Consider the following 27,121-nt stretch of genomic DNA (forward strand, 5'->3'; position numbering starts at 1 on the left):
CTGGAACACACTGTCGTACACGTCGATCCAGAGCATCCCAAACATGCTCAATGGGTGACCTGTATGGTGAGTATGCAGGCCATGGAAGAACTGTGACATATTCAGCTTTCAGGAATTGTGTACAGATCCTTGTGACATGGGGCCGTGCATTATCATGCTGAAACATGTGGTGTTGGCAGTGGATGAATGGCACGACAATGGGCCTCAGGATCTCGTCACGGTATCTCTATGCATTCAAATTACCATCGATAAAATGCAATTGTGTTTGTTGTCCGTACCTTATGCCTGCCCATACCATAACCCCACCATGGGGTACTCTGTTCACAATGTTGACATCAGCAAACCGCTCGTCTACACGACGACATACATGCTGTCTGCCATCTGTCTGGTACACATGAAACAGGGATTCATCTGTGAAGAGCACACTTCTTCAGCGTGCCAATGGCCATCGAAGGTGAGCATTTGCCCACTGAAGTCGGTTACGATGCTGAACTGCAGTCAGGTCAAGAACCTGGTGAGGGCGATGAGCACACAGATGAGCTTCCCTGAGACAGTTTCTGATAGTTTGTGCAGAAATTCTTCAGTTGTGCAAACCCACAGTTTCATCAGCTGTCCAGTGGCGGGTCTCAGACCATCCCGCAGGTAGAGAAGCCTGATGTGGAGGTCCTAGGCTGGCGTGGTTTAACATGACCTGCAGTTGTGAGGCCGGTTGGACGTACTGCCAAATTCTCTAAAACGTCATTGGAGGCGGCTTATGGTAGAGAAATGAACATTACATTCTCTGGTAACAGCTCTGGTGGACATTCCTGCATTCAGCAGGCCAACTGCACCCACCCTCAAAACTTGAGACGTCAGTGGCATTGTGTTGTGTGACAAAACGGCATATTTTAGAGTGGCCTTTTATTGTCCCCAGCACAAGGTGCACCTATGTAACGATCATGCTGTTTAGTCAGCTTCTTGATATGCAAAACCTGTCAGGTGGATGGATTATCTTGACAAAGGAGAAATGCTCACTAACAGGGATGTAAACAAATTTGTGCACAAAATTTGAGTGAAATAATATTTCTGTGCGTATGGAACATTTCTGGGATCTTTTATTTCAGCTCATGAAACATGGGACCAACACTTTACATGTTGTGTTTATATTTTTGTTCAGTTTATGTGTATTTTTGTTACATTTACTGTGTCTATCCACTTAACTATAAAAAGAGAAATGTGGGTCTCAAGCCCTAAAACAGCCCGACAAGGAGTGTGTGTGCGTATTTCCGTGTGTGTATGTGTGTGCGTAAGTGTGTGCGTGTGTGTGTATATGTGTGTGTGTGTATGTATGTGTGCACTACCATTCAAAAGTTTGGGGTCACTTAGAAATGTCTTTATTTTCCATGAAAACATACATGAAATGAGTTGCAAAATGAAATATAGCCAAGACGTTGACAAGGTTATATATAATAATTTTTAATTGAAATAATAATTGTGTCCTTCAAACTTTTTTTCGTCAAATAATCCTCCATTTGCAGCAATTACAGCCTTGCAGACCTTTGGTATTCTAGTTGTCAATTTGTTGAGGTAATCTGAAGAGATTTCCCCCCCCATGCTTCCTGAAGCACATCCCACAAGTTGGATTGGCTTGAAGGGCACTTCTTACGTCCCATACGGTCAAGCCGCTCCCACAACAGCTCAATAGAGTTGAGATCCGGTGACTGTGTTGGCCACTCCATTATAGACAGAATACCAGCTGACTGCTTCTTCCCTAAATAGTTCATAGTTTGGAGCTGTGCGTGGGTCATTGTCCTGTTGTAGGAGGAAATTGGCTCCAATTAAGCCTGTCCACAGGGTATGGCATGGCGTTGCCAAATGGAGTTATAGCCTTCCTTCTTCAAGATCCCTTTCACCCTGTACATATCTCCCACCACCAAAGCACCCCCAGACCATCACATTGCCTCCACCATGCTTGACAGATGGCATCAAGCACTCCTTCAACATCTTTTCATCTTTTCTGCATCTCACAAATGTTCTTCTTTGTTATCTGAACACCTCAAACTTAGATTAGTCTATCGATAACACTTTTTTTCCAATCTTCCTCTGTCCAGTGTCTGTGTTCTTTTGCCCATCTTAATCTTTTATTTTTATTGGCCAGTCTGAGATATGTCTTTTTCTTTGCAACTCTGCCTAGAAGGCCAGCATCCCGGAGTCGCCTCTTCACTGTTGACATTGAGACTGGTGTTTTGCGGGTACTATTTAATGAAGCTGCCAGTTGAGGACTTGTGAGGTGTCTGTTTCTCAAACTAGACACTCTAATGTACTTGTCCTCTTGCTCAGTTGTGCACCGGGGCCTCCCACTCCTCTTTCTATTCTGGTTAGAGCCAGTTTCCGCTGTTCTGTGAAGGGAGTAGTACATAGCGTTGTACGAGATCTTCAGTTTCTTGGCAATTTCTCACGTGGAATAGCCTTCATTTCTCAGAACAAGAATAGACTGATGAGTTTCAGAAGAAAGTACTTTGTTTCTGGACATTTTGAGCCTGTAATCGAACCCACAAATGCTGATGCTCCAGATACTCAACTAGTCTAAAGAAGGCCAGTTTTATTGCTTCTTTAATCAGGACAACAGTTTTCAGCTGTGCTAACATAATTGCAAAAGGGTTGTCTAATGATCAATTAGCCTTTTAAAATGATAAACTTGGATTAGCTAACACAACGTGCCATTGGAACACAGGAGTGATGGTTGCTGATAATGGGCCTCTGTACGCCTATGTAGATATTCCATTAAAAATCATCTGCCGTTTCCAGCTACAATAGTCATTTACAACATTATCAATGTCTACACGGTATTTCTGATCAATTTCATGTTATTTTAATGGACAAAAAATGAGCTTTTCTTTAAAAAACAAGGGCATTTCTAAGTGACCCCAAACTTTTGAACGGTAGTGTATATGTGTGTGTGTGTGTGTGTATATATATGAGTGCGTGTGTGTATATGTGTATATATGAGTGCGTGTGTGTATGTGTGTGTATATGAAACAGACCTCTAGCTGGGCTTTCTGCACGGTGGTCTGGCTGTAGACCCTGGCTCCCTCGTCTCCACACACTGCCTTCAGTTCCTCCTTGTTCAGAGAGAAGAGCTGAGCACCCGTCAGGATCCCCAGACAATCCACCGTCCTGTAGGGAACAGAGACTACATTAACCATAATGCTCTATACCCAGACACTCCACCGTCCTGTAGGAAACAGAGACTACATTACCCATAATGCTCTAAACCCAGACATGGGTATAACCTGATTACTATTAGTACACTTATGTACAGTATCTCACTGATGACCAGGTCATGATAACACCATGAGCTAACTGATGACCAGGTCATGATAACACCATGAGCTAACTGATGACCAGGTCATGATAACACCATGAGTTAACTGATGACCAGGTCATGATAACACCATGAGCTAACTGATGACCAGGTCATGATAACACCATGAGTTAACTGATGACCAGGTCATGATAACACCATGAGTTAACTGATGACCAGGTCATGATAACACCATGAGCTAACTGATGACCAGGTCATGATAACACCATGAGCTAACTGATGACCAGGTCATGATAACACCATGAGTTAACTGATGACCAGGTCACGATAACACCATGAGTTAACTGATGACCAGGTCATGATAACACCATGAGCTAACTGATGACCAGGTCATGATAACACCATGAGTTAACTGATGACCAGGTCATGATAACACCATGAGCTAACTGATGACCAGGTCATGATAACACCATGAGCTAACTGATGACCAGGTCATGATAACACCATGAGTTAACTGATGACCAGGTCATGATAACACCATGAGTTAACTGATGACCAGGTCATGATAACACCATGAGTTAACTGATGACCAGGTCATGATAACACCATGAGTTAACTGATGACCAGGTCATGATAACACCATGAGTTAACTGATGACCAGGTCATGATAACACCATGAGTTAACTGATGACCAGGTCATGATAACACCATGAGTTAACTGATGACCAGGTCGCGATAACACCATGAGTTAACTGATGACCAGGTCATGATAACACCATGAGTTAACTGATGACCAGGTCATATAGCATGATAACACCATGAGCTAACTGATGACCAGGTCATGATAACACCATGAGCTAACTGATGACCAGGTGTGATAACACCATGAGTTAACTGATGACCAGGTCATGATAACACCATGAGCTAACTGATGACCAGGTCATGATAACACCATGAGTTAACTGATGACCAGGTCATGATAACACCATGAGCTAACTGATGACCAGGTCATGATAACACCATGAGCTAACTGATGACCAGGTCATGATAACACCATGAGCTAACTGATGACCAGGTCATGATAACACCATGAGTTAACTGATGACCAGGTCATGATAACACCATGAGTTAACTGATGACCAGGTCATGATAACACCATGAGCTAACTGATGACCAGGTCATGATAACACCATGAGTTAACTGATGACCAGGTCATGATAACACCATGAGCTAACTGATGACCAGGTCGCGATAACACCATGAGTTAACTGATGACCAGGTCGTGATAACACCATGAGCTAACTGATGACCAGGTCGCGATAACACCATGAGTTAACTGATGACCAGGTCGCGATAACACCATGAGTTAACTGATGACCAGGTCATGATAACACCATGAGCTAACTGATGACCAGGTCATGATAACACCATGAGCTAACTGATGACCAGGTCATGATAACACCATGAGCTAACTGATGACCAGGTCATGATAACACCATGAGCTAACTGATGACATGTGCTTGTGTGTGTGTCTATGTGTGTGTGTGTGTGTGTGTGTGTGTGTGTGTGTGTGTGTGTGTGTGTGTGTGTGTGTGTGTGTGTGTGTGTGGTGTCTCACGGTTTAGAGAATCCCTTGGCGTTGAGCCAGGCGGTGACCTGTGGTGGGCTGGAATTGAAAGTGAGGAGCGTGGAGCTGCTGCTTGAGGGGCGTTCCACCCTGAAGTTACGGGCTGGAGGCTGGGACTTATTACTAGTGATCCTCTTCAACAACTCATCATTCACCTCATCCATCTGGTGTGTCCGAGCTGGGGGAAGGGAGGACGGGGGGGGGGAATTGAGAAAGAGAGAGAGAGACAGAGAGAGAGACAGAGAGAGACAGTGAGAGAGAGAGAGAGAGAGAGAGACAGTGAGAGAGAGAGAGAGAGAGAGAGAGAGAGAGAGAGAGAGAGAGACAGAGTGAGTGAGTGAGTGAGTGAGTGAGTGAGTGAGTGAGTGAGAGAGAGAGAGAGAGAGAGAGACAAAGACAATGAGACAGAGGTAACAATGTGGAGGAGGGAGGGACAGGGAAAGTAACTGTTTAGGAGGCATTCCTACTAATCTATAAGCGCTGAGGTCTTCTTAGCTAAGATGAGGAAACTTGTAAAAACATTGAAGCAAGATAGCTAAGATAAGCAGTTATCTAGATTGTTCAGTAGGAAATTAAACCTGAGACCAGTATCATAGACAGAAATTAGTTGGTGGGTAGGCCTACAGAAATCTGAGTGGGCCCCCCCAAAAAATGTTATGTACACATTTTGTTATGTACACATTTTGCCATAATGCAGAGAACATTTATCTTGTTTGCTAAGTGAACAAATGAAGTAGGCAATGGCATGGTACATATAGCCATAGAATCACAGTGACATACAGCATGCCTCAATGCAGTTGTATTCCTGGCTTATTGTGGGTGTGGTTTTCAGTTACTTATTTTTGGCAACCCATCCCGTGAGAGTGAATGTCAAACCAGTCAACTGTTTTCTATGAATTCTATCTTATGGTGTTGGCATTTTTAGGTAAAAAGACAAATAATGTCCAGGTTTGAAAACACTCAATCTGATTGGGTGGGCCCAGCCCACCAGCAGGGCCCACCCATGCCTACGCGGCTGTAAGAAACTCACAGTCTTTGGAGCGGCTCATGTCAAAGCTCTCCCCTCTACCTAGAGAGCTGGAGGGAGAGGTAGGGCTGTAGGGCTGGCCAGCCTGGCGGTCCACGTTCACACACACACACACACACACACACACACACACACACACACACACACACACACACACACACACACACGAGACAGAGAGGAAGACATGTGGACGGATGTTATAATGAATTAATTGGATTTATACAGTACTTTCCAGATGCTGACTAACACACTATGTGGAAGGATGTTGGGAAACAGGTTTAACATTCCAACCTTTTTTTTATTTTTATAATGTCCAAAAGAATGTGTGTTAAAATAGCTTACAGGATGTACTGCTTTATAATTGGTAGGCTGGTACAGTGCTTGTACAGTATGGAGAAGGGGTTGGAAGCATGATGGTGTGTGTGTACCGAATTAAAGGTCTACACACTGAATTTATGAGTGTAAAACATCATGTTTGTATTTGTATGTTGTGGTATGCGTTTGTGTGTCTATGTGTGCCTGCATACATGTGTGTTTGTGTGTGTGGTGGTGTGTTTGCGTGTATGTGTGCGTGCATACGTGTGTGTGTGTGTGTGTGTGTGTGTGTGTGTGTGTGTGTGTGTGTATAATGTTACCTGGCTATAGAGGGGTTCACCCATGCCATGTGGTTCCTCTAGTGTGACCACTTCCACTACGTTGGAGGGGACGTATCCTGACTGGCCACTCCTGTTCCTCAGTTTCCACCACTGTTTATCATCCTCTATCACCTGCAAGGCCACAATGACATAATATAATAATAATGACGATTATATTTATATCTCAACACCACAAGGACGACGCAGCTGAAGTTTAGTCAAGTGCTCTAGGTTATTTACCTTTAAATGCAGCAGGCAATTATTCTTAAACTAATTACTTAATGTATTCAATTTGTATAACAATTCTGTGATGAATTTGACTAATGGTTTAGGTTAAGATTTCAGAAATATTTTCAGCATTATTTTCACGATTGCTCACATTGTTCATTTACATAATTTAAATCTAACATTAATTTTGCATGAGACAAAGTCCACTTGATCAATAGTTATTGATCTAGTATCCTATGGCGCCGCTTGTGTTGCCATAGGAACAGAATTAACAGAATGGGCGTCCCCACTCAACTCAATAATGGGTGGACTGGCGGGCCATTGCAAGTGTACCCATAGGAGGAAAGCAGGAAGTAAAAGCAGGAAGTGTACCCGTCAATATGTGCTGTGATTTGTTTAATTCAACTCAACTGACATCACAAAAAATACATTCCATTGGATGAGCCACAACAGTTAACATCATTTGAATGAACATTCTACATTACCATGGAAATGATTGCATCACAATACCAGGCAGAGTGTACCCATGAGTTTTAACCAAATTGCCAGGGTTAGGGGTTCCAAGCCAATGCCATCTATAGTGTCACCAACTGGTCCGGTGCAGCCATTTAAGGTTGCAGTCATTTTATATTCACACAGCTACTAAAAGACACAGTGGCTTCAGAAATTATTTCCCACTTACAGCCTGAATTCAAAATGTATTAAATGTAGATGATTTTTGTGTCACTGGCCTACACACAATACCCCATAATGTCAAAGTGGAATTGTTTTTAGAAATGTTTACAAATTGATAAAAGGAATGTAACCACTCAGGAATTTCACCATGAAGACAATGGTGACTTTAAACCACTTACAGAGTTTAATGGCTGTGACAGGAGAAAACTGAGGATGGATCAACAACATTGTAGTTACTCCACAATACTAACCTAAATGACAGAGTGAAAAGAACAAAGCCTGTACAGAATAAATATATTCAGAAACATGCATCCTGTTGCAAAACAAGACACTAAAGCAAAACTGCAAAAAATGTGGCAACGAAATTAAACTTCATGTCCTGAATACAAAGTGTTATGTTTGGGGCAAATCCAATACAACACATTACTGAGTACCACTCTCTATATTTTTAAGCATAGTGGTGGCTGCATCATGTTATGGGTATGCTTGTAATCGTTAAGGACTGGGGAGTATTTTCCTAGAGGAAAACCTGGTTCAGTCTGCTTTCCACCAGACACTGGAAAGATGATTCACATTTCAGCAGGACAATAACCTAAAACACGAGGCCAAATCTATACTGGAGTTGTTTACCAAGACTTCATTGAATGTTCCTGAGGGGCCGAGTTACAGCATTGACTTAAATCGGCTTGAACATCTATGGCAAGACTTAAAAATAGCTGTCTAGCAATGATCAACAACCAACTTGACAGAGTTTGAAGAATATTTAAAAGAATAATGTGCAATAATTGTACAATCCAGGTGTGCAAAGCTCTTAGAGACTTACCCAGAAAGATACACAGCTGTCACATGTAACATTCTAACATGTATTGACTCAGGGGTGTGAATACTTATGTAAATTATATATATTGCTGTACTTGATTTTCAATAAATTTGCTAACATTACTAAAAACATGTTTTCACTTTGTCATTGTGGGGTATTGTGGGTAGCTGAATGAGAAACAAATATATATTTAATCCATGTTGAATTCAGGCTACAAAAACAAAACGTAGAATAAGACAAGGGGAATGAATACTTTCCTAAGACACGGTAATATGTCCTTAGAAGCTGTGTGAATAACTCATGTCATAACTCAATCTCCAACACTGACAAAAGCATCAGAAGAACATCATCACGTTCTGTGACGTCCCACCGCTTCATGCTGACAGTTATAGTTGATATTGCTGCAAGAGGAGTGTAACTGGAGACAGCAGGGTAGCCTAGTGGTTAGAGCGTTGGACTAGTAACCGAAAGGTTGCTGGTTAGAATCCTCGAACTGACAAGGTAAAAATCTGTTGTTCTGCCCCTGAACAAGGCAGTTAACCTACTGTTCCCCGGTAGGCTGTCATTGCAAATAAGAATTTGTTATTAACTGACTAGTTAAATGTAAAAGAAAGAACTGTTTCAGGTCTTGATGTGTTATATTAAGATGCCGTTTTGACCTTAATGGGTCAAGCTGGTTAAAAAAAAAGTTCAAAACAAATCCTATCCGGTGGTCAAGCGGTCTAAGCCCCTGCCTCCAGAACATATACAGTTGAAGTGGGAAGTTTACCTTAGCCAAATACATTTAAACTCAGTTTGTCACAATTCCTGACATTTAATCCTAGTAAAAATTCTCTGTCTTAGGTCAGTTAGGATCACCACCTTAATTTTAAGAATGTGAAATGTCAGAATAACAGCAGAGAGAATGATTTATTTCAGCTTTTATTTCTTTCATCACATACCCAGTGGGTCAGAAGTTTACATACACTCAATTAGTATTTGCTAGCATTGCCTTTAAATTGTTTAACTTGGGTCAAACGTTTCGGGTAGCCTTCTACAAGCTTCCCACAATAAGTTGGGTGAATTTTGGCCCATTCCTCCTGACAGAGATGGTGTAACTGAGTCAGGTTTGTAGGCCTCCTTGCTCGCACACGCTTTTTCAGTTCTTCCCACAAATCTTCTATAGGATTGAGGTCAGAGCTTTGTGATGGCCACTCCAATACCTTGACTTTGTTCTCCTTAAGCCATTTTAACACAACTTTGGAAGTATGCTTGGGGTCATTGTCCATTTGGAAGACCCATTTGCGACCAAGCTTTAACTTCCTGACTGATGTCTTAAGATGTTGCTTCAATACATCCACATAATTTTCCTACCTCATGATGCCATTTATTTTGTGAAGTGCACCAGTCCCTCCTGCAGCAAAGCACCTCCACAACATGATGCTGCCACCCGCGTGCTTCATGGTTGGGATGGTGTTCTTCGGCTTGCAAGCCTCCCCCTTTTTCCTCCAAAGATAACGATGGTCATTATGGCCAAACAGTTCTATTTTTGTTTAATCAGACCAGAGGACATTTCTCCAAAAAGTACAATCTTTGTTCCCATGTGCAGTTGCAAACCATAGTCTGGCTTTTTTATGACGGTTTTGGAGCAGAGGCTTCTTCCTTGCTGAGCTGCCGTTCAGGTTATGTAGATATAGGACTTGTTTTACTGTGGATATAGATACTTTTGTACCTGTTTCCTCCAGCATCTTCACAAGATCCTTTGCTGTTGTTCTGGGATTGATTTGCACTTTTCGCACCAAAGCACGTTCATCTCTAGGAGACAGAACGTGTCTCCTTCCTGAGCGGTATGATGGCTGCGTGGTCCCATGGTGTTTATACTTGCATACATTGTTTGTACAGATGAACGTGGTACCTTCAGGCATTTGGAAATTGCTCCCAAGGATGAACTAGACTTGCGGAGGTCTCCAATTTTTTTTCTGAAGTCTTGGCTGATTTCTTTTGATTTTCCCATGATGTCAAGCAAAGAGGCACTGAGTTTGAAGGTAGGCCTTGAAATACATCCACAGGTACACCTCCAATTGACAAAAATTATGTCAATTAGCCTATCAGAAGCTTCTAAAGCCATGACATCATTTTCTGGAATTTTCCAAGATGTTTAAAAGCACGTCAACTTAGTGAATGTAAACTTCTGACCCAATGGAATTGTGAATTACAGTGAATTATAAATTAAATAATCTGTCTGTAAACAATTGTTGTAAAAATTACTTGTGTCATGCACAAAGTAGATGTCCTAACCGACTTGCCAAAACTATAGTTTGTTAACAAGAAATTTGTGGAGTGGTTGGGAAACGAGTTTTAATGACCCAAGAGTATGTACATTTCCGACTTTAACTGTAGATGTCGCACCTCCAGCACCTCGTCCTGCAGTACTGACAGTATTATAATACAGATGTCGTACCTCTACCACCTCGTCCTGCAGTACTGACAGTTCGTTGGCGTTGCGGGCCACAAAGTTGTAGCAGATCTTAGCATATTTACGGGACGAGGACGCCAGACCATTGTAGGACCTAAGACAGGAGACAAATGTCACAGAGTCAGTCTTAACATGTGTAGAGGTTACAACGCAGCTCAAGAAACAAAAGTTAAATAAATAAAACGTTAAATAAAATAAAATGTCAAGAAATAACAACAATGAGAAAAGTAGCAGCGTTATGTTGTAAAGTAGAATCACATTAGCTGGAAATATCATAAACTGACCCATTTGATGAGCTTGAAGACTGGGTTCCAAAAAACTGAAAAAGAGAGGATTTTTATTATCATTGTAAAGTGATGTTATGGACTGGTACTGTGTGTCTGACTATCCTAACACCCTGAGCTCAAAGTATTCAAACATGCATCATAAAACATCATTTGCAAACCAAGAAGAGCTTATGAGCGAGAAGAAATGTCACTGAAGAAATGTAAACAAACAAATGAAGAACTGACAGTGGGAGGTCTACTATAAAGACTGAAACGGACAGCAGTCCAGAAATTACTACAGCTGTTTCCCTACTTATCAATCTCCTCCCTCTCACCTCTTCTGACTTGTGTGGGGACATGGGGTGGGACATGAAGGACATGGGAGGGTCCCCTGATCCCTCTGTCTCCCATGGGGAGGTCCTGAACAGCTCAGCTGGGGGCTCCCATCCGTTCCTGAACTTAGGGAAGTAAGTAGAGGCACACTGGTCCCGTGGCCAGTCCGCTCTGCAAGGAAGAGGTGGCGAAATAACAGGGATTTTGAGTTGGTTAAAATTAAAATAACCAGGGTTGTAGTGGTGGCTAAACACAGAGACATGACCAGGGTTGTAGTGGTGGGTAAACACAGAGACATAACCAGGGTTGTAGTGGAGGCTAAACACAGAGACATAACCAGGGTTGTCGTGGAGGGTAAACACAGAGACATAACCAGGGTTGTATTGAAGGGTAAACACAGAGACATAACCAGGGTTGTAGTGGAGGGTAAACACAGAGACATAACCAGGGTTGTAGTGGAGGGTAAACACAGAGACATAACCAGGGTTGTAGTGGACGGTAAACACCAGTTTACCACATTTATTTCACCCCGACCGACGATCAGAGTTTACCACTACATCACTGGACATATGACAAGCCCCTATAAGACATTATAAAGGCTCATAACAAGCTTATAACAACGTATACATTCTGATAAATTGCAGGCTTAAACAGCAGGCTTTAGATAACGTGTTATCAATGGGATAATAGCATAACAATCACTCCTATCTATAAATGTAGAGGTTATTACTGACCTTTCATTCTGATTTCAGATGAACACATCTGATGTTTACCAACAGGGACACGGACTATCTGAGTTAACCTTGTATCTTACTGACCTTTCATTCGGATTTTTGCAGTGTCTATGCACACTCACAGGGCCCTACACACTCACAGGGCCCTACACACTCACAGGGCCCTACACACACACAGGGCCCTACACACTCACAGGGCCCTACACACTCACACACACACACACACACACACACACACTCACACACACTCACAGGGCCCTACACACTCACAGGGCCCTACACACTCACAGGGCCCTACACACTCACAGGGCCCTACACACTCACACACACACACACACACTCACACACACTCACAGGGCCCTACACACTCACATACACACTCACAGGGCCCTACACACTCACACACACTGTCACTCCATCACACACACACTCACTCACTCCATCATCTGTTCACTCACACATAATATGTACATCCATTTATACTGACTCTACACACAACCACTCACATACAAGCTGCTGCTACTCTGTTTATCGTATAGTCTAGTTACCTTACCCCTATACATATCTACCTCTATCAGCACATGTGCAACCACACACACACACAAACACTCCCTCCAGTACCTAGGTCTTGTCCACCCATCTCCCAGCAGTTCAAAGATGGTCATCTCTTTAGGCGACAGATGACCTCTTAGGAAGTCTACTGCATCTCTGGATAAGTGAGGAGAGACGACGGAGCGGGGCAGCTCTACACTACCACAGGACTGGAGCACCTAGAAGTCAAAGGTTAGAGGTCACACATGTACCTGTACAGGCTACAGACAGGTAGACAGGTGAGGAGAGACGACAGAGCAGGGCAGCTCTACACTACCACAGGACTGGAGCACTTCGAACAGGTAATGCACAAATATCCTCTCTGTACATCTATAACTACCCGTAACCCTAAGGTGGAAGCAATTTTGCAACAATTTCACCATCAGGAGGTAAAGCTACCACCATTGTGGTTACACCAATCCAATCGTCTCATCTATCACAGGGCACTATCCAGGGTAGTATCTAGGCCAGTATCCAGGGTATCATCCTGGGCAGTATCCAGGGTAGTATCTAGGCCAGTATCTAGGCCAGTATCCGGGGTAGTATCTAGGGTAGTATCTAGGCCAGTATCCAGGACAGTATCTAGGCCAGTATCCGGGGTAGTATCCAGGGTAGTATCTAGGCCAGTATCCAGGGTAGTATCTAGGCCAGTATCCAGGGTAGTATCTAGGCCAGTATCCGGGGTAGTATCTAGGCCAGTGTCCAGGGTAGTATGTAGGACAGTATCCAGGGTAGTATCTAGGACAGTATCCAGGGTAGTATCTAGGACAGTGTCCAGGGTAGTATCTAGGCCAGTATCCAGGGTAGTATCTAGGCCAGTATCCAGGGTAGTATGTAGGACAGTATCCAGGGTAGTATCTAGGACAGTATCCAGGGTAGTATGTAGGACAGTATCCAGGGTAGTATCTAGGCCAGTATCCAGGGTAGTATCTATGACAGTATCCAGGGTAGTATCTAGGACAGTGTCCAGGGTAGTATCTAGGACAGTATCCTGGGTAGTATCTAGGCCAGTATCCAGGGTAGTATGTAGGACAGTATCCAGGGTAGTATCTAGGACAGTATCCTGGGTAGTATCTAGGACAGTGTCCAGGGTAGTATCTAGGACAGTATCCTGGGTAGTATCTAGGCCAGTATCCAGGGTAGTATCTATGACAGTATCCAGGGTAGTATCTAGGACAGTGTACAGGGTAGTTCTAGGACAGTATCCTGGGTAGTATCTAGGCCAGTATCCAGGGTAGTATCTAAGACAGTATCCAGGGTAGTATCTAGGACAGTGTCCAGGGTAGTATCCAGGACCGTATCCAGGACCGTATCCAGGGTAGTATCCAGGGTAGTATCTAGGACCGTATCTAGGACCGTATCCAGGACCGTATCCAGGACCGTATCCAGGGTAGTATCCAGGGTAGTATCCAGGGTAGTATCCAGGGTAGTATCCAGGACCGTATCCAGGACCGTATCCAGGACCGTATCCAGGACCGTATCCAGGGTAGTATCCAGGGTAGTATCCAGGACCGTATCCAGGACCGTATCCAGGGTAGTATCCAGGGTAGTATACAGGACCGTATCCAGGACCGTATCCAGGACCGTATCCAGGACCGTATCCAGGGTAGTATCCAGGGTAGTATCCAGGACCGTATCCAGGGTAGTATCCAGGACCGTATCCAGGACCGTATCCAGGACCGTATCCAGGGTAGTATCCAGGACCGTATCCAGGGTAGTATCCAGGACCGTATCCAGGACCGTATCCAGGACCGTATCCAGGACCGTATCCAGGACCGTATCCAGGACCGTATCCAGGGTAGTATCCAGGACCGTATCCAGGACCGTATCCAGGACCGTATCCAGGACAGCGTGGTTGGATGAATGAGAGAGGTAAGGTAAATCTGTCCTACACTTTGCTTATTAATCATTATGTAGCTGAGTGAAACCACACTATTCTGGTCTGGTTAGTATCATTCAAGGGTTGGGAGGGGGGGTGTGTGTGTGTGTGTGTGTGTGTGTGTGTGTGTGTGTGTGTTGTTCTGGTCTGGTTAGTATCATTCAACGGTTGGGAGGGTGTGTGTGTGTGTGTGTGTGTGTGTGTGTGTGTTGTTCTGGTCTGGTTAGTATCATTCAACGGTTGGGAGGGTGTGTGTGTGTGTGTGTGTGTGTGTGTGTGTGTGTGTGTGTGTGTGTGTGTGTGTGTGTGTGTGTGTGTATGTTGCTCTGGTCTGGTGCGTGCCATGGAAGGATTGTGTGAGTGTGTGTGTGTGTGTGTGTGTTGCTCTGCTCTGGTTAGTGCCATGGAAGGATTGTGTGTGTGTGTGTGTGTGTGTGTGTGTGTGTGTGTGTGTGTGTGTGTGTGTGTGTGTGTCAGTCAGGTTCTTACCAGGTCGAGGGGGCCGAAGAGGAAGTGTACCAGTTCAGAGGCGCTGGGGTTCTGGATGTGCTTCTTCAGTTTGGCCTGCAGGGGGCAGAGTGACACACATACTGTAGACACAGTTGACCACAGCTCTGTAGGCTACCATTTAGGAACGTTCCCGATGTAATCAATAGAGCTGATGGGATTACTGTTTGTTCTACAATATATATTTCTATCTGAACATTCTGAACATTCCACAACGTTGTGTCCTTCTGAACGGGCCCCTGGTTTAGTACTGAGGTGCCCCTGGTTTAGTACTGAGGTGCCCCTGGTGTAGTACTGAGGTGCCCCTGGTGTAGTACTGAGGTGCCCCTGGTGTAGTACTGAGGTGCCCCTGGTGTAGTACTGAGGTGCCCCTGGTGTAGTACTGAGGTGCCCCTGGTGTAGTACTGAGGTGCCCCTGGTTTAGTACTGAGGTGCCCCTGGTGTAGTACTGAGGTGCCCCTGGTGTAGTACTGAGGTGCCCCTGGTGTAGTACTGAGGTGCCCCTGGTGTAGTACTGAGGTGCCCCTGGTGTAGTACTGAGGTGCCCCTGGTGTAGTACTGAGGTGTACTACTGAGGTGTACTTACTTGCTATATTGTATTTACTTTGCCACCATGGCCTTTTTTGCCTTTACCTCTCTTATCTCACCTCATTTGCTCACATTGTATATAGACTTATTTTTCTACTGTATTATTGACTGTATGTTTGTTTTACTCCATGTGTAACTCTGTGTTGTTTTATGTTGTCGAACTGCTTTGCTTTATCTTGGCCAGGTCACAATTGTAAATGAGAACTTGTTCTCAACTAGCCTACCTGGTTAAATAAAGATGAAATAAATAAATGAATAAATAAATGGGGGGGAGTCAACTCACCAGTAGGTTGAACGCCAGCTTAAGTTTCTGTAGGCTATCAACTCACCAGTAGGTTGAACGCCAGCTTAAGTTTCTGTAGGCTATCAACTCACCAGTAGGTTGAACGCCAGCTTAAGTTTCTGTAGGCTATCAACTCACCAGTAGGTTGAACGCCAGCTTAAGTTTCTGTAGGCTATCAACTCACCAGTAGGTTGAACGCCAGCTTAAGTTTCTGTAGGCTATCAACTCACCAGTAGGTTGAACGCCAGCTTAAGTTTCTGTAGGCTATCAACTCACCAGTAGGTTGAACGCCAGCTTAAGTTTCTGTAGGCTATCAACTCACCAGTAGGTTGAACGCCAGCTTAAGTTTCTGTAGGCTATCAACTCACCAGTAGGTTGAACGCCAGCTTAAGTTTCTGTAGGCTATCAACTCACCAGTAGGTTGAACGCCAGCTTAAGTTTCTGTAGGCTATCAACTCACCAGTAGGTTGAACGCCAGCTTAAGTTTCTGTAGGCTATCAACTCACCAGTAGGTTGAACGCCAGCTTAAGTTTCTGTAGGCTATCAATGAACTCTGTCTCAGTAGGGGGCTTAGCTCTCAGGGTCAGCATTCCCTCTGTCAACAAGCACACAGACAAAGAGAGAGATGTTCATTTATGTTCCCTTTTGTACATCGTTACAACACTGTATATAGACACAATATGACATTTGAAATATCTTTATTACTTTGGAACTTTGGTGAGTGTAATGTTTATCGTTCATTTTTTTTATTGTTTATTTCATTTTTGATTATTATCTATTTCACTTGCTACGGCAATGTAAACATACGTTTCCCATGACAATAAATCCCTTTGAAATGAATTGAACTGAGAGAGAGACAGACAGAGAGAGAGAGACAGAGAGAGACAGACAGACAGACAGAGACAGAGAGACAGACAGAGAGAGACAGAGAGACAGACAGACAGAGAGAGACAGAGAGACAGACAGACAGAGACAGACAGAAACACAGACAGACAGACAGACAGACAGACAGACAGACAGACAGACAGACAGACAGACAGACAGACAGACAGACAGACAGACAGACAGAGAGAGAGAGACAGAAACACAGACAGAAACACAGACAGACAGACAGACAGACAGACAGACAGACAGACAGACAGACAGACAGACAGACAGACAGACCATATGTATGGGTATAAGGGCATAGGGTCTGGCTGTATGGACCTCTCTTTGTGCACGGTGGCATTGTCATGCTGAAACAGAAAGGACCTTTCCCCAAACTGTGACCAAAAAGTTGGAAGCACAGAATCATCTACAATGTCATTGTAACAGACAAATCCACTAATTTGAAGGGGTGTCCACATACTGTTGTGTACATATAGTGTATATTAAGAAGATACAAGGGAACATAGAAAGTGTCAGTGGACAATATGTGTCATAATTGTCACGTGACCAGAAGAAGAAGAGGAGACAGACCTGCTGGGCCTTTCTTCTTCATCTTCTTACTCTTGTTGCGCTGGTTGAGCTGAGAGAAGGCCTCCGCAGCCTTCTGCAGCCGAGACACAAAGAACTCTATGTCATCCAGGGAACAGTTCAGGATTTGCTGTCAGGGAAACACAGAGAGAAATAGAGACGAGAGGGATGAGAGAGAGGGATGAGAGAGAGAGAGAGAGAGAGAGAGAGAAAGACAAACGTGGAACGAGTGATGTACCATACCCATAGAGGCATAGCTACTAAATAGCAAATGTCAAATCAAATCAAAGTTTATTGGTTGGTGTACACAGTGTTCTACATGTTGTCGCAGGAGCAGAGAAATGCTTATGTTGTTAGCTCCAACAGTGCAGCAATATCTAGCAATACAATAACAACACAATAACAATACACACAATCTAAATGTAAAAATGAACAAGAAATTAAGAATACCAGAATGAGTCCAGAATATAAATACATATATGCTGTATAGTAGTTATATAGGATGGTGTGTATAGACAGTAGCTATATAGGATGGTGTGTATAGACAGTAGCTATATAGGATGGAGTGTATAGACAGTAGCTATATAGGATGGTGTGTATAGACAGTAGCTATATAGGATGGTGTGTATAGACAGTAGCTATATAGGATGGTGTGTATAGACAGTAGTTATAAAGGATGGTGTGTATAGACAGTAGTTATATAGGATGGTGTGTATAGACAGTAGTTATATAGGATGGTGTGTATAGACAGTATAGACAGTAGTTATATAGGATGGTGTGTATAGACAGTATAGACAGTAGTTATATAGGATGGTGTGTATAGACAGTAGTTATATAGGATGGTGTGTATAGACAGTAGTTATATAGGATGGTGTGTATAGACAGTAGTTATATAGGATGGTGTGTATAGACAGTAGTTATATAGGATGGTGTATATAGACAGTAGTTATATAGGATGGTGTGTATAGACAGTAGTTATATAGGATGGTGTGTATAGACAGTAGCTATATAGGATGGTGTGTATAGACAGTAGTTATATAGGATGGTGTGTATAGACAGTAGTTATATAGGATGGTGTGTATAGACAGTAGTTATATAGGATGGTGTGTATAGACAGTAGTTATATAGGATGGTGTGTATAGACAGTAGCTATATAGGATGGTGTGTATAGACAGTAGTTATATAGGATGGTGTGTATAGACAGTAGTTATATAGGATGGTGTGTATAGACAGTAGTTATATAGGATGGTGTGTATAGACAGTAGTTATATAGGATGGTGTGTATAGACAGTAGTTATATAGGATGGTGTGTATAGACAGTAGTTATAAAGGATGGTGTGTATAGACAGTAGTTATATAGGATGGTGTGTATAGACAGTAGTTATATAGGATGGTGTGTATAGACAGTATAGACAGTAGTTATATAGGATGGTGTGTATAGACAGTAGTTATATAGGATGGTGTGTATAGACAGTAGTTATATAGGATGGTGTGTATAGACAGTAGTTATATAGGATGGTGTGTATAGACAGTAGTTATATAGGATGGTGTGTATAGACAGTAGCTATATAGGATGGTGTGTATAGACAGTAGTTATATAGGATGGTGTGTATAGACAGTAGCTATATAGGATGGTGTTTATAGACAGTAGTTATATAGGATGGTGTGTATAGACAGTAGTTATATAGGATGGTGTGTATAGACAGTAGTTATATAGGATGGTGTGTATAGACAGTAGTTATATAGGATGGTGTGTATAGACAGTAGTTATATAGGATGGTGTGTATAGACAGTAGTTATATAGGATGGTGTGTATAGACAGTAGTTATATAGGATGGTGTGTATAGACAGTAGTTATATAGGATGGTGTGTATAGACAGTAGTTATATAGGATGGTGTGTATAGACAGTATAGACAGTAGTTATATAGGATGGTGTGTATAGACAGTAGCTATATAGGATGGTGTGTATAGACAGTAGTTATATAGGATGGTGTGTATAGACAGTAGTTATATAGGATGGTGTGTATAGACAGTATAGACAGTAGTTATATAGGATGGTGTGTATAGACAGTATAGACAGTAGTTATATAGGATGGTGTGTATAGACAGTAGTTATATAGGATGGTGTGTATAGACAGTATAGACAGTAGTTATATAGGATGGTGTGTATAGACAGTATAGACAGTAGTTATATAGGATGGTGTGTATAGACAGTATAGACAGTAGTTATATAGGATGGTGTGTATAGACAGTATAGACAGTAGTTATATAGGATGGTGTGTATAGACAGTAGCTATATAGGATGGTGTCTATAGACAGTATAGACAGTAGTTATATAGGATGGTGTGTATAGACAGTAGCTATATAGGATGGTGTGTATAGACAGTAGCTATATAGGATGGTGTGTATAGACAGTAGTTATATAGGATGGTGTGTATAGACAGTAGTTATATAGGATGGTGTGTATAGACAGTAGTTATATAGGATGGTGTGTATAGACAGTAGTTATATAGGATGGTGTGTATAGACAGTAGCTATATAGGATGGTGTGTATAGACAGTAGTTATATAGGATGGTGTGTATAGACAGTAGTTATATAGGATGGTGTGTATAGACAGTAGTTATATAGGATGGTGTGTATAGACAGTAGTTATATAGGATGGTGTGTATAGACAGTAGTTATATAGGATGGTGTGTATAGACAGTATAGACAGTAGTTATATAGGATGGTGTGTATAGACAGTATAGACAGTAGTTATATAGGATGGTGTGTATAGACAGTAGTTATATAGGATGGTGTGTATAGACAGTATAGACAGTAGTTATATAGGATGGTGTGTATAGACAGTAGCTATATAGGATGGTGTGTATAGACAGTAGTTATATAGGATGGTGTGTATAGACAGTAGTTATATAGGATGGTGTGTATAGACAGTATAGACAGTAGTTATATAGGATGGTGTGTATAGACAGTATAGACAGTAGTTATATAGGATGGTGTGTATAGACAGTAGTTATATAGGATGGTGTGTATAGACAGTAGTTATATAGGATGGTGTGTATAGACAGTATAGACAGTAGTTATATAGGATGGTGTGTATAGACAGTATAGACAGTAGTTATATAGGATGGTGTGTATAGACAGTAGTTATATAGGATGGTGTGTATAGACAGTATAGACAGTAGTTATATAGGATGGTGTGTATAGACAGTAGCTATATAGGATGGTGTGTATAGACAGTAGTTATATAGGATGGTGTGTATAGACAGTAGTTATATAGGATGGTGTGTATAGACAGTATAGACAGTAGTTATATAGGATGGTGTGTATAGACAGTATAGACAGTAGTTATATAGGATGGTGTGTATAGACAGTAGTTATATAGGATGGTGTGTATAGACAGTATAGACAGTAGTTATTTAGGATGGTGTGTATAGACAGTATAGACAGTAGTTATATAGGATGGTGTGTATAGACAGTATAGACAGTAGTTATATAGGATGGTGTGTATAGACAGTATAGACAGTAGTTATATAGGATGGTGTGTATAGACAGTAGTTATATAGGATGGTGTGTATAGACAGTAGTTATATAGGATGGTGTGTATAGACAGTAGTTATATAGGATGGTGTGTATAGACAGTAGCTATATAGGATGGTGTGTATAGACAGTAGCTATATAGGATGGTGTGTATAGACAGTAGTTATATAGGATGGTGTGTATAGACAGTAGTTATATAGGATGGTGTGTATAGACAGTAGTTATATAGGATGGTGTGTATAGACAGTAGTTATATAGGATGGTGTGTATAGACAGTAGTTATATAGGATGGTGTGTATAGACAGTATAGACAGTAGTTATATAGGATGGTGTGTATAGACAGTAGTTATACAGGATGGTGTGTATAGACAGTAGTTATAATAGGATGGTGTGTATAGACAGTAGTTATATAGGATGGTGTGTATAGACAGTAGCTATATAGGATGGTGTGTATAGACAGTAGTTATATAGGATGGTGTGTATAGACAGTAGTTATATAGGATGGTGTGTATAGACAGTAGCTATATAGGATGGTGTGTATAGACAGTAGCTATATAGGATGGTGTGTATAGACAGTAGCTATATAGGATGGTGTGTATAGACAGTAGTTATAAAGGATGGTGTGTATAGACAGTAGCTATATAGGATGGTGTGTATAGACAGTATAGACAGTAGCTATATAGGATGGTGTGTATAGACAGTATAGACAGTAGCTATATAGGATGGTGTGTATAGACAGTATAGACAGTAGTTATATAGGATGGTGTGTATAGACAGTATAGACAGTAGTTATACAGGATGGTGTGTATAGACAGTATAGACAGTAGCTATATAGGATGGTGTGTATAGACAGTAGTTATATAGGATGGTGTGTATAGACAGTAGTTATATAGGATGGTGTGTATAGACAGTAGTTATATAGGATAGTGTGTATAGACAGTAGTTATAATAGGATGGTGTGTATAGACAGTAGTTATATAGGATGGTGTGTATAGACAGTAGTTATATAGGATGGTGTGTATAGACAGTAGTTATATAGGATGGTGTGTATAGACAGTAGTTATATAGGATGGTGTGTATAGACAGTAGCTATATAGGATGGTGTGTATAGACAGTAGCTATATAGGATGGTGTGTATAGACAGTAGTTATATAGGATGGTGTGTATAGACAGTAGCTATATAGGATGGTGTGTATAGACAGTAGTTATATAGGATGGTGTGTATAGACAGTAGTTATATAGGATGGTGTGTATATACACAGTAGCTATATAGGATGGTGTGTATAGACAGTAGTTATATAGGATGGTGTGTATAGACAGTAGTTATATAGGATGGTGTGTATAGACAGTAGTTATATAGGATGGTGTGTATAGACAGTAGCTATATAGGATGGTGTGTATAGACAGTAGTTATATAGGATGGTGTGTATAGACAGTAGTTATATAGGATGGTGTGTATAGACAGTAGCTATATAGGATGGTGTGTATAGACAGTAGTTATATAGGATGGTGTGTATAGACAGTAGTTATATAGGATGGTGTGTATAGACAGTAGCTATATAGGATGGTGTGTATAGACAGTAGCTATATAGGATGGTGTGTATAGACAGTAGTTATAAAGGATGGTGTGTATAGACAGTAGCTATATAGGATGGTGTGTATAGACAGTATAGACAGTAGCTATATAGGATGGTGTGTATAGACAGTATAGACAGTAGCTATATAGGATGGTGTGTATAGACAGTAGTTATATAGGATGGTGTGTATAGACAGTATAGACAGTAGCTATATAGGATGGTGTGTATAGACAGTAGTTATATAGGATGGTGTGTATAGACAGTAGCTATATAGGATGGTGTGTATAGACAGTAGTTATATAGGATGGTGTGTATAGACAGTAGCTATATAGGATGGTGTGTATAGACAGTAGCTATATAGGATGGTGTGTATAGACAGTAGTTATAAAGGATGGTGTGTATAGACAGTAGTTATATAGGATGGTGTGTATAGACAGTATGGACAGTAGTTATATAGGATGGTGTGTATAGACAGTATAGACAGTAGTTATATAGGATGGTGTGTATGGACAGTAGTTATATAGGATGGTGTGTATAGACAGTAGTTATAATAGGATGGTGTGTATAGACAGTAGTTATATAGGATGGTGTGTATAGACAGTATAGACAGTAGTTATATAGGATGGTGTGTATAGACAGTAGTTATAATAGGATGGTGTGTATAGACAGTAGTTATATAGGATGGTGTGTATAGACAGTAGTTATATAGGATGGTGTGTATAGACAGTAGTTATAATAGGATGGTGTGTATAGACAGTAGTTATACAGGATGGTGTGTATAGACAGTAGTTATATAGGATGGTGTGTATAGACAGTATAGACAGTAGTTATATAGGATGGTGTGTATAGACAGTATAGACAGTAGTTATATAGGATGGTGTGTATAGACAGTATAGACAGTAGTTATATAGGATGGTGTGTATAGACAGTATAGACAGTAGTTATACAGGATGGTGTGTATAGACACTAATTATATAGGATGGTGTGTATAGACAGTAGTTATATAGGATGGTGTGTATAGACAGTAGTTATATAGGATGGTGTGTATAGACAGTATAGACAGTAGTTATATAGGATGGTGTGTATAGACAGTATAGACAGTAGTTATATAGGATGGTGTGTATAGACAGTAGTTATATAGGATGGTGTGTATAGACAGTATATGAATAGAAAAAGTGTGGACAGCAGTAGTTATATTGGATGAACCATGACTAGAATACAGTAGATACATATGAAGTGGACAGCAGTAGTTATATAGGATGAACCATGACTAGAATACAGTAGATACATATGAAGTGGACAGCAGTAGTTATATAGGATGAACCATGACTAGAATACAGTATATACATATGAAGTGGGTAAAACAGTACACATTATTAAAGTGTTGGACCCTCTACTGCAACCCTGTTGACGTTGATGGGGGTGTGCTCTCTCTACGGTCTGCTGTAGTCCACGATCAACTCCTTAGTTTTGTTGACGTTGAGTGGAGAGGTTATTTTCCTTGGAGCCAGGGTTCTAACCTCCTCAGTCTAGGCTGTTTTGTCGTCGTTGGAGTAAATCAGGCCTGCCAGTGTTGTGGCGTCAGTAAACTTTTATTTATTGGATTGAGTTGGAGACGTGCGTGGCCACGCAGTCATGGGTGAACAGGGAGTACAGGAGGGGGCTGAGCACGCACTCTTGTGGGGCCCCGGTGTTCAGTGTGACGGAGGTGATCAGTGTGACGGAGGTGTTGTTGCCTACATTCACCAATTCACCTTCACCGCCCGTCAGGAAGTTCAGGAACCAGGTGCACAGGGAGCGGTTCAGACGCAGGGCCCTTAGCTTAGTGATGAGCTTGGAGTGCACTAAGGTGTTGAAGGCTGAGCTGTAGTCGATGAACAGCATTCTTACATAGGAATTCCTCTTGTCCAGATGGGATAGGGCAGCGTGCAGTGCAATGGCAATTGCGTCGTCCGTGGATATGTTGGGGCGGTAAGCAAATTGGAGTGGGTCTAGGGTGTCAGGTAGAGTGGAGGTGATATGATCCTTGACTAGTCTCTCAAAGCACTTAATGATGACAGAAGTGAGTGCTACGGGGCGATAGTCATTAAGTTCAGTTACCTTAGCTACCTCTGCTACCTTGGCTACAGGAACAATGGTGGACATCTTGAAGCAAGTGTGGACAGCAGACTGGGATAGGGAGAGATTTAATATATCCGTAAACACTCCAGCCAGCTGGTCTGCGTGGGTCCACGTCGGCGGCTCAATGTCCGGGACCGAGGCATAGTTGTCTCTGACGTGGCTGGCTTTCCCTTTATAACTGTGAGTGTCTGGAGTCCCTGCCACATGCGTCTCATGTGCAGGTTAATGTTTATTGTCATGAGTCTTGTCCTGGAGGCAGAACTGAGCGATTTCCACTAGATGGGCTAGCTGCAAAGTCATAATTAGCTATATCGTAAAAATGTGCTTTTTTGCTCCTAATCTAAGGTTAAGGTTAGGCATTAGGGTTAGCAGTATGGTTAAGATTAGGCATTAGGGTTAGCAGTATGGTTAAGGTTAGGCATTAGGGTTAGCAGTATGGTTAAGGTTAGGCATTAGGGTTAGCAGTATGGTTAAGGTCAGGGTTAGGCATTAGGGTTAGCAGTATGGTTAAGGTTAGGCAATAGGGTTAGCAGTATGGTTAAGGTCAGGGTTAGGCATTAGGGTTAGCAGTGTGGTTAAGGTCAGGGTTAGGCATTAGGGTTAGCAGTATGGTTAAGGTCAGGGTTAGGCATTAGGGTTAGCAGTATGGTTAAGGTCAGGGTTAGGCATTAGGGTTAGCAGAATGGTTAAGGTCAGGGTTAGGCATTAGGGTTAGCAGTATGGTTAAGGTCAGGGTTAGGCGTTAGGGTTAGCAGTATGGTTAAGGTCAGGGTTAGGCATTAGGGTTAGCAGTATGGTTAAGGTTAAGTTTAAAATCAGAGTTTATGACTTTGTGGCTGTGGTAGCTAGTGACCTCCAGGGCAAGATTCATGACAATAAATGCCAACCTGTGTGTCATGTCTGAGCCGTTGAATTGCAACTCCACTTTGTCCCTGTACTGTCGTTTTTGCATCTTTGATTGCCTTACCGAGGTCATAGCTTGTCTGTTTGTACACGTCCGGGTTCCCACCATGCCATGGTTAAATGTGGTTGTTGCCGCTTTTCCACGGATTTTGGTTTGGATAAGTTTTAATCATCACAGTAGGGAACAACATCCTCTATACACTTCCTGATGAACTCAGTCACCGAGTCAGTGTATGTTGATACTATTCCCAGAGGCGAACCCGAACATTTACCAGTCCGCGTGATCAAAACAGTCTTTAAGCATGGATTCCGATGTGTCAGACCAACGTTTTTCAGTCCTTACCATGGGTGCTTCTTGCTTAAGTTTCTGCCTATAGATGGAGGTGTGGTCTGATTTCCCAACAGGAGGATGGGGCAGGGCCTTGTTGCTGTCCCTGAAGGGAGAGTAACAATGGTCAAGCGTGTTCTCCTTGCGTGTAGCACAGGAGATGGTGTTAGAATTTGGATAGCGTTTTCCTCAGATTTCCTTTATTAACTTTCCCAGCGTTTTACAGTGTAGTTCCTTGAGAGCCGTCGTGGTGTCGGCTTTGGGAGGAATATACATGGCACTGAAAATAACTGAGGAAAATTCTCTGGGGAGGTAATGCGGTCAGCATTTGATGGTGAAGTATTCCAGATCGGGAGACAAAAAAATGACTTGAGTTCCTGCCACAATCATGAGACATACTCCTCCATCTTGGGTTTTTCCTGGAGAACCCCGCTGGCTGTATGGACAGGGACAATATATCCGGTGAGAGCCATGATTCCTTGAAACAGAGTATGTTACAGTCCCCTGACGTCTCCCTGGAAGGAGATCCTCGCCCTGAGCTCACCTACTCAGTCCAGCGACTGAACGTTAACGTGTAATAAACTCGGAAGCGGTGGATGGTTTGCTCGCCTCCTGAGTCTGACAAGGATCCCACTTCTCCTCCCTCTTCTCCGGTGTCTACATGTTGGTGTAGCACCAGGGATGAATGGGTCTGCATCAGAGTGTCCAAACAAAGGATCCAGGTCAGGAAAGATTAATTTCTGGTTGAATTTTTGGTGACTGACATCCGATCTAATGTCCAAAAATTATTTTCGGATGTAGGTAGTAATACAAGAAGCATTCTGTGCAAATAATGTAAGAAATAACAAAAATAAACAAAACAAAAAAAATCCTGCAAAGTTGGCTAGGAGCTAGAAACAGGGCGACCATCTTGTTTTACATCTTGTAAAGCGCTTTGAGCATCATGAAAAAGCTTTATAAATCCAATCAATTAATAATATTAATAATAGTATTACATTAGTATTGAATAAATAATAGTGTAACTCACCACGTCCTTCTCAATGCGCTGGGCCAGCTTCTCATGGGACTCTGGGTCCTGCTGGGCCGAACCTCGCCTCTCCACATCTGAAATAATGATAACAGTTATTGTTGTTGTTGTTTTGTGTGTGTGTGTATCAGTGTGTGTGTGTATCAGTGTGTGTGTGTATCAGTGTGTGTGTGTATTACAGTGTGTGTGTGTCTGTTTGCCTGGCTGCCCACGGAC

General features: G+C 42.1%; 1 protein-coding gene across 3 annotated transcripts in view; it reads right to left on the reverse strand.

Annotated features, from left to right (window-relative positions):
• The window catches only part of LOC106584800 (epidermal growth factor receptor kinase substrate 8-like protein 2), a 97,595-nt gene that overhangs the window by 2,671 nt on the left and 67,803 nt on the right, over window positions 1–27,121 (reverse strand). For all 3 annotated transcript variants that reach the window (XM_045706542.1, XM_045706541.1, XM_045706543.1), the window contains 12 exons: window positions 26,906–26,982; window positions 17,411–17,537; window positions 16,459–16,547; window positions 15,064–15,138; window positions 12,726–12,874; window positions 11,373–11,541; window positions 11,056–11,090; window positions 10,757–10,865; window positions 6,594–6,725; window positions 5,962–6,043; window positions 4,923–5,109; window positions 3,024–3,156 (listed from right to left, as the gene is read on the reverse strand). In XM_045706542.1, coding sequence (XP_045562498.1) covers window positions 3,024–3,156; window positions 4,923–5,109; window positions 5,962–6,043; window positions 6,594–6,725; window positions 10,757–10,865; window positions 11,056–11,090; window positions 11,373–11,541; window positions 12,726–12,874; window positions 15,064–15,138; window positions 16,459–16,547; window positions 17,411–17,537; window positions 26,906–26,982 — 1,364 coding nt within the window. The remainder of the gene's footprint in view (window positions 1–3,023; window positions 3,157–4,922; window positions 5,110–5,961; window positions 6,044–6,593; window positions 6,726–10,756; window positions 10,866–11,055; window positions 11,091–11,372; window positions 11,542–12,725; window positions 12,875–15,063; window positions 15,139–16,458; window positions 16,548–17,410; window positions 17,538–26,905; window positions 26,983–27,121) is intronic.

The sequence above is a fragment of the Salmo salar genome, chromosome ssa23 (genome assembly GCF_905237065.1).
Source record: "Salmo salar chromosome ssa23, Ssal_v3.1, whole genome shotgun sequence".
Lineage (NCBI taxonomy): Eukaryota > Metazoa > Chordata > Actinopteri > Salmoniformes > Salmonidae > Salmo > Salmo salar.